The sequence below is a fragment of the Anser brachyrhynchus genome (genome assembly GCF_964034855.1).
Source record: "Anser brachyrhynchus genome assembly, chromosome: 10".
In the NCBI taxonomy this organism is placed as follows: Eukaryota; Metazoa; Chordata; class Aves; order Anseriformes; family Anatidae; genus Anser; species Anser brachyrhynchus.
In genome coordinates, this window is record NC_137705.1 from 19331857 (window position 1) to 19345961 (window position 14105).

The window sequence follows — 14105 nt, forward strand, 5'->3', positions numbered from 1 at the left end:
TATGGTATATAAGAGTACAGTTCCCAACAGTGAAAAATGCTATTGGCTGTAAGGTGGGCTCCATTATTAAAGAGTATTTTGTGCTATACTTACTTTACAGCCACAGCCCATTTGATATCTCTGATTAAGACTCTTCTTTTGAGACAAGGATAAATCATCCCATGGTTCAATGTAGTTGCATAAATGGATGAAGACTTTACCATCATTTAAAATTTGGCCTACAGCATGAAAAAATAAGAGAAAATAAGGCAAGCAAAGAAAACAGTTTTCTGAATGCTGAAATAAATTGAAAAGATGTCCAAAGTTTTTAACTAATTGCACCAAATTAGTCATAGAACTTTTTTCCATGAATGTTATTAAAACTGTTAGAACTATTCTGCTGAATAAATGCTAAAGATTTAACAAGGATACTTCTCACAAGATGCTGATAAACTGCCAGGAAGGGATGGATGCAAATGGGGTAGTATGTTAAACCAGGTTACAGGACTCCATAGAAAAATCTGTAGTTACTTACAACACCAAATCTGCATATGCATAGTTATGTGTTGTCTTGTTAAACATGTTTGTATTTATGGGAAAATCAGTAGGTTTGGTTTTAAAAGAACAATAATGGCATAGTTTCTATTTACTAACTATATAGTTACTGATTTTGACTTCCTCTGAAACTGTTTTAAGATCTTCCAGTGAAGGATGGAAAGCATGCAAAATTACAATATAATTACAGCTTTACACAATTTGTACATTTCATTCTGTTTGTATTATTTAGACAGTACATAAATATATTTTTACAAGGGCATATTTTTGCAAAGTCAATCAAATTGTACATTGAGCAGTTACTTTTGTTCTTATAGGTACATTGGTTTTGTTGACTCTTACCTGTCAAAAGATATTGTTTTTTGTTGTTAGCTTCTAGTTTCACTCCACAGAGTGATGAATCAAAAGGAGTATAGACGTACTGGACATCCTTGAGCTTTTCAAATCCTTTAAACATCTGAAAATTATCAGAAAGTGAAAGTCAGTAGTGGAAAACAAATATGAAAAAACAGTTGCAAGCAACTACTGGAAGAAGTATATGGTGCATCTCTTGAAAAATGACTCTGAAGTCTGAACTTTGATGAGAAAACACCAACAATTAGACCCCATCTCTACATCAAATGAAATGTCCATTATTTTCAGAAGGAAATTAGGTCTTTTTTTTCTTTAGTTATAGTTTTGAAATTTGCTTTTTCGGTATTTTTAATGAATCTTTAAAGCTTTCTCTTCAAATTATATTCTACAGACATCTTTGTCTACAGACATCTACTTCTTTAAGAAATAACCCACACCATTCATCTTAAACAAGGTTCTGCAGTGTTGAATCTTTGAAGATGCAAAGAATTCTTGACATATTTACGTGGGAAATCTTATCTTGATCAGTGTAATGGTGTATAACTTCAAGAACATGAAACATGTTAAGGAACGGAGCATTATTCTTATATTCTGTCATTAAAACATGCTTTTTTTCCATGTCTAATTGATAATTTTCCCAATGCAACCTTCTCAAATAACTGGGAAACTGGATTTATGGCCTGCAGCACCAAAAAGAATAGGCTCAGAATCAAAGCCCATGCAGTGCTCAGATTATCTGCTCCTTTACTAGCATTTTCAACTTTGAAAATAATGCTTAAAGTAACCATTAGAAGATTAATAACAAATTTAGTTATATCCAAATCAGAGAGGGAACCGTAAGATGCTAATCAACTTCAGAATGCCTGTCATCACCAAATATGTCATAACTGAAACCCCAGCACTCCAGGGGCCCCGTTTGGTTACATCATGCTGTGTGTTGACAGCTGTGGACGATTGCAAGGTTCACAGCTCCCAGGGGCAAACTCTCCCAATAGCAGCTGGAATCTCTGGAAAATATGTTCATATTACCCAAGTTCTCTTGAGAGATTTAAATAGTACAGGGCACTTCAAAATACACAGTAACACGTTAGGGTTTTTTGAAGCCTCAATTTATAGAATTAAAAAAAAAAAAAGTAGTCAAAGGTGTTGTTATTGGTCTTCCCATCCAAAAATATTAGATGATAATTTGAAATACTTAGTAGAAGTAAACATCCTCCAAAGCAAGCAAACAAACAAACAAAAACACAACAGTAGCCTGTACAGCAGTGAAAATATTAGAAAATGTATATAACGTTGATGGACAATGTATTTAATTTCATTAGATAGATGTAGTCTGGTATGTCAACCAAATGTAAAAGATCTCAAAAAGCTGGCCAGATGAGGAAGCAAGAGCAGGACAGGTGTGTTGCAGAGTATCAGTCTCATTGCTAATGCAAGCTTCAAGAAGGCCTTCCTCACTCCCATTGAAAGCCATTTTTATACCTGCCATCTTTGGAAATGGAATCCTTAGCTTCTGCTACACTTGCATCCACATATTCAGGGTGTATGTGCTAGACAGCTGTGTCTAGTACAAAGTAACTGCATAAATTATGCAAGCATCGTCTAAATTGAGTTCTCTTCACGTTCAGAATCTTTTGATTGTGCTATACTGTGTAGTAGAGTACAACTTTTATTTGAATAACTCACCACCTAATAGAAATTAACTTAAGTGGCATTATGCAGACAACACAAATTGATTCAATGGTAATATATATGTATATATTTATATATGTATCTATAGCAACTAATACTGGAGATCTGGTCAATATTTAAATGTGTGTTTTGAGTTTCATTGAAGGTGTAGTTTGGTGTTAGTTGAATAAAAATACATAATAAATGAGGAGCTCCCTGTGGGCCTCATCAGGTTGGGGGTTTTTGTTTGTATTGTTTTGTGAAATTCCAGCTCTGACCTGTCTCTGGTTTTGAGACAGATATAGGTTAGACCATTTCTTAAATTTTTAACCTTCTTTTTAATTCGGTAAATCATATTTGATCTTCTCTGTCGTATTCTCTCAACTCCTAGAAGTGTGGAATCTTTCTCTGTAAAGGGTTAGAATAGGATTTTTTGACTCGATTCTACACTGTGGTATGATCCATTTACATCTGATGTTCTGGTAGGATTTATTGAAGGAAAATACAGGGAGGAGTCAGGAGAATTTACAGGCAAATATGAGAAATCATTCTGTAAGCAATCAAGAAAAGGAATGCTATAATAATAAAAAGAAAATATTTTAATATTTGACACATGCTGTTTAGATTGTTTAAAATGTTATCATCTGAGAGAAAAGATAAGAAATAGTGTGATAAGGTTATTGCTGTGATCAGACAAGTTTTGAGTTATTCAGGAAACTGCGACAATACACAATGTCACTGATCCATGTAGTTCAGAGTTTGAAGACAGCTGACAAGCTATCCTTGTGATGTTATTAGCATTTGCAAATTAAGCTTGAATCAGATTCTCAGAAAAAATCTTACGTCAGTCTCTGAATTGTCCCACTCCACTGAAGTAGCCAAATGTGGCCCATGGTGTACATCTACATTATTTTAGTTGATTCCTTTACACTTACCAAACGTTTACAACCATGAACTTTTAAAAATTCCTCACTCTTTTTACTTTTTGTAGCTCAATGCAAACTTTACAGTGTTATCCGTAACACTTTTCTGTTAAACATGTTTATTTACAAGTGAACATTTCTTGATAATTTTTCAGTATACCCAGTCCTGTTTAATTTTCACTGGTATGCCAACTGAGTTATATGCTCAGAATATAACTGATTATATAACTTTTCATCAGTTCTTGTAAGATACACAAAGTACAAAGTTGCCTCTACATTTATATTTTTTAAATGACACATTGAGTTTTCTAGCCATACCACCAAAGAACTGAAGTGTACAGAATCTCCTGTTGGCTCAACCACTTTGTATTGCAGAGATTTCAAAAACAAATCCTTTTGTTGTGCTTGTTAGACAGTGAGCAAGGAGCTGGATCCCAACTCAGCTGAGCAGCCTGAGTGTGCCAGGGTGGAAGCCTCAGCTTCTCCCTCTTCTTAACTGTCCTAGCCAGAAGTAGGAATTTGAAGGGTGGAAACATTGTGACCCCCTTGTCTTTAGTCTAAGGTTGTGTGATGAAGAACATCTTTTATTAGATAATAAACCTCCTTGGTATGTCCAGTCCTAGCTGACTTGCCTTTGGAAGCTCAGTGGAATTAAATCAAGATCTCTTACTGATGCCTGCGTTTACTGATGACTAGGTCTTCACTTATGAAAGTTTGGGAGAAACTCCGAAGTAGCTCCAACAGTATGTGAATGGATTGAAGAAATTTCAGCATGCTATTATTGAAGAATTGGGTTATAGGCTGGAAATAATAATCACTTTAACTAGACTTCTCATTCTTTTTTTTTTTTTTTTGTGCTGAAGTATAAGATTTGTGTTTCTATAAAGTTACTCAAGAGTTGCAGGGTAGCAACATAAAATTAAAGTTCTATTGGGGGAAAGAGAACTGGTATTCATACACTTATTTCTATGAAGAAACATTTGGAAATATTCTTAATAGCTGAAGAAGACTATTGCAGATGGTGAAGAGTTTTTTGCTTTTCTTTAAACAAGGCTAAATTATCTTTAATTAGCTTGTTGAAATTGCTATAAAACCTTAACAGACATCGTGCATGATACTATGCTTGTGAATATTTTGAGATATTCTGGTTTACTAGAGCTGATATACTAGTACAAGTTGAAGAATTGGATTTATTTTTTTATTATTTTTTGAAAGCACATATCAATTCACAGTGATCTGCTGAAGTGTTCCAAGTAAATCACAGAAAGGTTAAGATTGGAGGGGTCCTCTAGAGGTCATACAAAATATTCCGTGAAAAATGAGAGATGAAACTACCTGGAAAACTGGAAGCAGAAAGAAAGAAAGAGAAAAACAAAACAAAACAAAACAAAAAAACCCACCATGGTAATACATCATTTTAATTGAGAGATACTCTTCTTTACATATTTCAGAAACAGGTAGGTCATGATCTTTTAACATCATTGAAAGACTGATGGTAACTTCAATGGTACCAAGAAGTGTCTTCTTAAAGAACATTAATGAATGTGTCTTCTTGTTGGAGCTTAACAAACAATGGAAAAATCCCGTGAGATTCTGAATCACTTTATTATTTTGTGTACTCCCACTTTGTGCTTGCTTTCCCAGCTTATATTCATACAATTGGATTTTTGTTTGTATGGATATCAGGGAAGGACTCCTGTTTCTGCAAATATTCCTATTCACTTGTGAATGACCCTTGCTATTTCAGCTAGAAATGCTTTCCTCTGTTCAAAAAAAGTTTGTATCATCCAGTCAGAGTTGCAACACCGTAATGCAACATACGCGATCAAGTTTTCACCAGAAACAGAAAATACGTAAATATAGTGAATACCTTTCCATAGATTTAATTGTTTTCATACAATCTTAATAAAGCAATTGTGAATAACAAAACTATTATAAAAATACACTTATTTAGCAAGTAGCAGTTTTGACCTTCATGAGTTTTCCTTTTTTTTTTCTTCTTTTTTTTCCTTTTTTTTTATATACTTCTACTCTAATTCCGTGTTGTTCACCTAAGTCTAACCTTGGAGGCAGCTGGATCCTTTTCCAGCTTAAAGCATTTGGGGTTTAATTGTAGTTATATGCAGAGGTTATTGTTGAACTTCAAATTAGCTGAGTGATTCCATGTACCTTTATTTGTTTGATTTCATACCGGATCATTTTGTGGGTATCAAGAGGATCATCACTGGCAGGAACCACCTTTTCACTGGATATTTTTGCTCGAATCACTGTAATAAAGAAAAAAGTTTAAATGTAAATAAGCATACACCTGATTTTACAAGCAATAGCTAAAATTACATTTTTCTTTAAAATATATATATTTTGATAGATTTTAGCTTTTTTTTTTTTTACACTTTAGGTAGAACTAGATTTTAAGCCTTGTCACTAGCGCGTTAGGAGCTGAAAATAACAAATGGGCTGCCTATGATACAAGTACTTATTTTTGACAGAGGTATGTTCCATTGCTTGCATATTTCCTGACATTCCAAATTTTCAAAATCCTTAGTGCTACCCTTGAGTTAAAATATCCATAACTAAATTAGAGCAAGGCTGCTAAACTGTTGAGGTTCATGCTAATTATGGTTATGGCTGCTATGATTATGGACATTTGAAATAAGTTACCACTGAGTTTTGATGAAGTAGTCCTTCAAAATCTTTGAAAGACCTGCATACCATAACTTTTGATAAAACACTATAATCAGGCAGCAAGAGAAAAGGAAACTCCCATTGATGACATAATAGTCTATCAGTTAAATAGATTTGAAATTGACACTAAGAAAGACCAGGCTAGGCAAGATTAATGCATCAATTTTACTCACAAAATAAGAAGACGAGCATACTTTCACTCACTTTCCTAAGACCATATATTTTGGCATTTTATTAGTGTCCTTAGTTGTGTTAACCTTTATAAATGAATTACTCCCTCTCTTGACACGTTCCATTTATTTCCTATTCTTTAAACAAGGAAAGTAAGAAATTTTATGATGGAGGAAATGATTTTTTCTCCTATGTTTGTTTTAGGCATCTCTCATGTATATTGTTTAAAATATACCAGCAGTATTTGTCGCAGAGAATAATGGCATTCTAAGAATATAGCATGTTACATTGAGGCCATAAGTTCTCTACGTACTTCTACATGTCCAAAAAAGTATTGAGTCCAATTTTTGCTTGGTTCTGGATGGCTGCTATTGCAGCTTCTCTGCAGACATCCTACTTGTCAGAACAGTCTGTATCTCCATGGAGGGATAACAGCAAGGGCCTTAGCAATCAACAGTCCAACCCCACTTCAACTGTAAATCCAATTCATAATTGTGCAAAGATAGATCTGTCCAAGGACATCCACATTTTTGAAGGGAACAGTTGGATTCATTCTCTCTGTCATAGGTATGCTACTTTTTGCAGATATGACAGCGACTAGGAATTATTTCTCAGCATGGAAGCAGTTCACAGTCTCCCTGAGACCCTGTTCCAGGATTTGACTATTCTTATAGTGAAATCCTCATACTTTTTGTTAACTTGAGAAAAATCAAGCTGAAGCAGCTTGATTATTTTTTTTTTGGCATAAAAATCCTTTTTGTCCCTCTCCTCCCCCCCAAATATGTATGCAATAAATTAACCTCCAACCATCATATCCAAATAAAAATAATAAGAAACTCAGACTGTAATTTTTCTTACAGCCAAATAGAGGTCAGTCTCATATAATAACGGGCAATTCTCATGTCCTCACTTATTAGCAGAGAAACCTAGATGTAATAATCAACATGATGCAGATGTCTGCAGCTTCAAAGCTTGAGTCCTCCATCTTTTGGCACAGTGCTCCCTTCTCCCAAGCCATTCAAACTCTTTTAAAGCATTTTAGACTTATGTGTTGGATTGAAAGGGAAGAGTTCTTTTAAGTATGAAGAGCAAATTCCTCTTTTCAAATGGTAAGTAGCAGCATCTCTTTAATCATCTGCAGATGTTATGTTCCCACAAATTAACAGTACTTCTTAGGTGCTTTGATCTAATTCCAGATAAAAAGTGTTGTGGATTGTTTGTGCTATACTACTGGAAAGGTCAAATTAGAATCATGTTTTGTTTTCCTTTGCAGCATTTCTTCCTAAGGAAAGGTTTTCTCACAAAAGAGTTGATTCAGTGTAGATGGGGTGAGACAACAGTTAGGAGCTAGCTCCATAATTTTCTTAGTACCGTAATGTGTTTTATATGCAGGAAATATTTTCCTGCGTACTCAATGCAAACCTATGTAGAATAATTAAAACTACTTTTCCTATTGTATTTAATATTGAAATATTACTAGTTTTCATATTTTTATTAAATTCTGCTCATTACGGTCTGACAGGAACATTACAGATGATCAATAATAGCTCAAAGAGTCTCCATGGAATTACGTAAGGCAGAAAGGATAATATTTTGGGTTTTGTCATTATGAGATCTTGTTGCGGGTGTGTAGAAAAAAATGAAAACTATTTTTATATTGTGTGTGTTTCACTTACTTGTTTGTTTAAGAGAAAGCTTCCAGATGGTGGAGGAATACCAAACTAAGATTTATTTATTTTTAATGACAAGAAAGTTTTATTGTTAAAAGATGTCTAAATCTTTAGTTATTGGGGTTTTGCTTTTTCTGTTCTCCTGAAATCAGATTCAAATGCACATATATCTTTATGTGCCTTTCAAGTCTTCTTATTTATTTTTTTTCTGTACTTTGAATTGTTATTTTTTTTCAATCAGTCGTCTAGCTGTCTCCTAAAACCTCTGGTTCATGTGGTTGCTTCTGTTTTTAACCACAAGCATTTCCTGATTTAGCATTCTTGGGTCTAGCCATCTCCTTCTCCTCATTCGTGGTTCAGAGGGTGGTTATAACTTAGGATTTCTCCTAGTCTGCACTTTCTTTCAAGAAGTGATACCAACTATATCATTGTTGGATTTGCTTATCTATTTGGCTGAGAACAGCCTCCGGTTGTTTAGGGTAATAATGTCATTTATCTATCAGACAGTTATTCATTCTTTGTGAGGAATTTGCATATTATAAAATACTTAGGTATAGCTTTTATATTCTAATGTCAATAATTCAGTCTGCCTCAAATTTGTTCCGTATTTAAAATCTATGACGTATTTCAAAAGACATTCACTCTTATATTTCAGTAGTAGGATGTAGTGTTTCTGCTGTCATATTTTGTAACTCATGGTACTTTTAAAAAATACAAACTTTTATCCCTACTTTGCAGCTGAAAGTGGTATCAGGTATCTGAAATACAATTTAATGTAATCAAAGCTACACAGGGGGTCAATTAGAGCCTTAGAACAAAAATCATACAGTTACAGCAGTTATTGGCTCCCACTATTATGCTGAGTCCATAGTGTCAAGTTGCTGCCCCTCTGAGCAATTGCTGCTTTCATTAGTAGTGTCATAGCGTGTTGCAGTATAAGGACAATGTTACATTTAGTAAATCAGCTTGGTTATTGCATATTTATAATTAGATATAAATCAGCTTGGTTATGGCACATTTGTTATTAGATATCTGTTAAGAATATTTTTAATCCTTCTTTCCTGATTTAAGTAATTTTGATCTGCATAAAGATGGACAGATAGGGAAGCAGATGCTTGAAGCTTTGAAAATCTCTTTTGTCAGCTGATTGGACTCTAAAAACAATCAAGATTAAATTCCTGAACAAAGTTGTCAAGTGTATTAAGATCACAGTAACATGAGAAATAGAGACACGTATTGAGTTGTTTTATTTAGATTGGGTTTAGTTCAGTATTTTTATTTCTGGGATATGATTTCTAGAAGACTGTGAAGTACTTTTCTTTTGATAAAAAACATGTTTATAAAGCCAATCGAAATAACAGTGAACATACTTTCTTTATGATAAGAAGAGTCACTGAATGAGAAAATATGTAGCTGTACCCTTCTCAGATGTGATAGGACAAGAAACAACTGACACAAGTTGCAACTTGAAAAAATGTGACTTGGTAGTAGGGTAAAAAAATGAGTTGCAGAAAGGGTTGTTGAGTCAAGCTGACATACACAAATACTCATTGCTAATGGCCTATATTGACTCCTACAGAAAAAGTTAAGTTTTGAAGGAAAACAAAAGGAGATAAATGGGTGTAGAGGGGTGGAGAGAAGGAAAAGTGAGAGAGAAGTAACGGTCCCCTGTGGTCAGCCAAGAAAGGAAGTAAGACGAATGTCTGTGATACGAATGTCCTCCCCAAGCACACAGAGGTCCCTCCTGTAATATTTTTCCCTTAGTAAATATATGGTTTTCATCAGGACCTGATTATACTCCTTCCTGCTTGATACTATTAATGATACTGATATACTAATAACACTAACTGAACCCTGCATTGATCGGGGCAGGTGTTACACACCAACTAGTTTAAGCTTTCTGCATGCATATTATTGTATAATACTTCTGTGAATGACTGTTACCTACTTTGTTATTCACTGTTATGTTCTAAGCTAAATCGTACAATATAAAGGGTAAGAAAAAAGTGTGAGTCTTTTGCTCATGACAATGCCTTCCATAAGAAGCTGTCAAACCAAGAGTAGCAGGGTTTGTAAGTGGAAGGCCTAAAGAATTACAGCATTAGCCAAGAACGACAGCATGAGAATGGGAAAATGCCACAGCACCTTAGATGAAAGTGCAAGTGGAAGTCAGACTGCAGGATTGCAAATGTAACGGATTTTAGAGGTTGAGGGTCTTAAGGCATAGTGTAGCAGAAGATAATCAATTACCAGAACATGTTGCCCAGTGAGACTGGACTTTTCATGCTATCAGTAATAAACTGATTAAATGCCCACAATTCATAAATTCAAAACTCCTGTTAATGCATTCCAGTCCTTCAGCAATTAGGTATGTTAATGAGTAGAAGGACAAAATTTTCTAGGCTGGGATGCCTCAACTGCTTTTTGTATAAAGAAGAGCTAAATCCTGTCGTTTTGGCTTGTAATGGATTCTGAGGTCATCAACAAAGTGTGATTCTGCATGCAGAGGAAACCGTATTGCTCGGACGATCCCAGCCATATGTATTCCTGGTTTGCCCCTGGATTATCTACATAAATGTTCGTATAAGGCCACTTGCAAATTTTAGAAACAGTGCCTCAATCAGAAAAAAAAATCGGTGCAGTGTCACTGTCTTAGATTTTATTGCCTCAGATCATATATGGAAGATTGAGTAATTGAGCGCATTCCTACAAGATGCCTACTTATTAAAAAGATTTTTTTTTAAATAAATATATCAAAATCCTGATTTAAAAAAAAAAAATCAGTTCACACTGGTCAAAAGTTTAGTCCTTTCATTTAATTACCTAAAATATGAAGTGCGACTTTTGAGCAATTATTTCTACCTGTCTCTTTAATGTCTGACACTTCAGTCAAGCTGTTGCCAGATGCTATTGCTCATGTATTCTTGTAAGGCTATTATATTTTTTGCCTTGCAGGGACAAGGAACAAGTGGGACAGGGAGAGGGATCTCAATGAGTGTATTGTTCTGTGGATGGGTTGAGGATGGCATCCCAGATACATATGGGAACAGACAGAAGAAAGCATTTGAAAGTACAAAAAGAGAAAACAGAAGTGTTTGTTTTTTTTTTTCCTGAAATGACATGGCAGTTTGCATATGCAGTTTGAAATAAAACAGAACTATGGACACACAATATATGTGGAGTACATAAATTTGAAAGGCCTTACATTCAAATGAACCCTTATATATAAAAATGTCCTCTCACCCAAATGAAAACATTCACATGTAAAATAATGTAGCTGTTTCTGCTCACCCTTCTACTACAATATTAGTTAAAACTTGGCAGTTGAATTAGATAATCTTTGAAGGTCCCTTCCAACTGAACTAGTCTATTCTATTGTATCTATACCCAAAACTTAAACTTTTTACCTCTTTGAGGTGTAGTAGTTTAAAACACAACTTGCTAAAAATATGGTTGGAATATGACAGTGTCTGTACCAGGTAGATTTATACACATACCGAAAACATTCATCAAACAAACAGTCAGGAATATAGAGTCCACATAATTTGTTTGAAAATGTAAATGTCAAGTTTCCAGGTCCAGAGATCTAAACTAATTGCAGAGTAAACCAGGAAACAACTGAAATGAGGTCATATAGGTTTGCTATGCAAAACGGCTTTTTCTGTTGTATGCTTGTATTACCCAGGAGTACATTTTTTCCTCCTTTCTAAGGTCTCCATTCCTCATTACAGATGACGGAAGGATAAGGGCTTTTCATGAAAAAAAAACACACTCTTTTTGTAACCACCATCGTGAAATGGGGTTATCTGCCTGCTTGGGTGTACCAAAATAGAAATTCATGATAAATCCTCAGTTTACCTGGTAGTAATTCTTATAGGTGCTAATACAAATTTGCACTATCTGATAAAGATACACCTGTTGTTTTTAATTTAAATAAGGAGTCCATATTCTTAACTGTAAAAGGCTTTTCTTAGTTTTATATGCCTTTGTTTATTGTGTGGTATCATAAGGGAAACTTCCAGAACTGATGCACTAACTGATCAATGACATAATCCCGATGATAACTAGAGGCTGCAGTACCGTGTTGGTAATGCCACAGATTATATTAGAGCCAGAGCTAATCTGGTCTATTCTCCCACGTGCCTGGTGACAGGATGAGGGGAAATGGACTAAAGTTGCGCCAGGGGAGGCTTAGGTTGGATATTAGGAAGAACTTCTTTACTGAAAGGGTTGTTAGGCATTGGAATGGGCTGCCCAGGGAGGTGGTTGAGTCACCATCCCTGAAGGTCTTTAAGAGACATTTAGATGTAGAGTATAGTGATACGGTTTAGTGGAAGATTTGTTAGTGTTAGTTCAGAGGTTGGACTAGATGATCTTGGAGGTCTCTTCCAACCTAGATGATTCTGTGATTCTGTAAGCCAAGAGTTGTCAAACATGTGCAACCAAAGCATAGGTGTTTCTCTTTGGCGTGTTTACCTATAGGATTAAGAAAAAAAAGGTTTTAATAAAACCCTGTCACTCTTTCTTTGTGTGTAATCAGCACAGTCCAGGATCACCCCCTCTCTGTAGTATGTAAGTGCTTAAATACTTCATATTCTGTAGAAGAATGCAGGCAGATCTGGTAATGAGATTTTCAGCAGTGCTTGTCTTCAGTTTTGGGGATGGGTAAATTAATTCAGCAGAATAAATGTAAGAGATTGGACAGGAGAAGAAGCTCGAAATCAGAAGAGGCAGTAATTTGTTCCTTCTTATAGTCAAAGAGCTGCTCCAGGTAGAATTTCTATATGCAGAGTAGTCTGGCCAGCATATACAATCACTGGTCAGATTTGCTTCCAGCTTAAATCAGACATGAATCTTTAACTGTCCAAGAATTTAAATGCAAGCAACCAGAATGCAAGCTAACTAAAAGACTGTGAGTAGAACTGGCCTTGTCTACCATATTCACCTGAACTCAAGTTATAGCTAAATAATCTTAGGAGTCCAAGATAAATGCCATGAAGTCCAAATCCAGGGCATAGACACAATTTTTATTTTACCTTCTTTGTGTCCAGGTGCCATTGATATTATACCCAGTATATTTTGGTCCAATCCTACAAACTTTAAAGAATACTGGCAAGTAAAGCTATCAGAGCTGCCAGAGGAATCCAATAACACTGCTTTGAATAGTTGGGTTCCGTGAGTACATAGACATGAAAAAAAAATTATATTTATTCTTTACATTGGAAACTAAGCATTTGATATTGCTTAACTTCTCTTGCACAGAGGAGAGAGTCAGAAGGCAAGGAGAATAATCTTAACCTCAAAAAGGAAGAGGAAAACTGCACAGAATTTGTCACAACAGATGAAAATGAATGAACCCACTTTAAAACAATGCTATACAATATATGCTTGGATGGAAAAGATAGAATAGTTTATACAAGATGTTGTAGAAGTATTACTTCACACTTCAAAGCAACTTCCCATCTGTACAACATTCCCACTTTCTTAATGCAACTCTGCCATATTTTAACTAAATATGCAGAACTGTTTGGTTATATAGTAGACTTGCCATATTTTCTTATTGGAAAGCTTTAAGTTTCACTAGTGAAGAAGGCAAATGAACTTCCTTAAATATTCATATATCTTTATATAGAAAAAAGATTGTAGTTTATTTAAATACATATAAAAGGAAAAAAAAAGAAGTATTATCAATACATAAGGAGCATCATAACTTTGTTTTAAACTCACAGGCATTCCTAATGCTGACAAAAGAAGGCATTTCATCTGGAAGACGATAAAAGTTATTGATATTAGGATAATATTTTAAAATAAGTAACTAAATACCTAACATGTAGTTTTACAGATACTCTTATTTTTAAAGCAGATTATTTTAGGGATTTATAAATAATTTTAAGGAGATTTAAGATTTTTATTTCCTTAGATTCAGTATTCAATTTGCATGTGTAGTTTCCACAAGAATTAGCAGTAATGCTTTCTCAATTATTAAATACAGTAGATGCATCTGTACTGTATAGAGGCACTTGAGCATTCACATACTCATATAATAACAGAACGTATGTATCCATTGATATAGTAAGCAGTTGTGGAAGACTATTAC

General features: G+C 34.6%; 2 protein-coding genes across 3 annotated transcripts in view; one reads left to right on the forward strand and one right to left on the reverse strand.

Moving 5' to 3' along the window:
* The window catches only part of SYN2 (synapsin II), a 176904-nt gene that overhangs the window by 92910 nt on the left and 69889 nt on the right, over positions 1-14105 (forward strand). The window lies entirely within an intron of this gene.
* Positions 1-14105, reverse strand: part of TIMP4 (TIMP metallopeptidase inhibitor 4) — a 29852-nt gene that overhangs the window by 2341 nt on the left and 13406 nt on the right. The window contains exons 2-4 of the mRNA XM_080606769.1: positions 5652-5749; positions 877-991; positions 94-218 (exon numbers count right to left, since the gene is read on the reverse strand). Coding sequence (XP_080462895.1) covers positions 94-218; positions 877-991; positions 5652-5749 — 338 coding nt within the window. The remainder of the gene's footprint in view (positions 1-93; positions 219-876; positions 992-5651; positions 5750-14105) is intronic.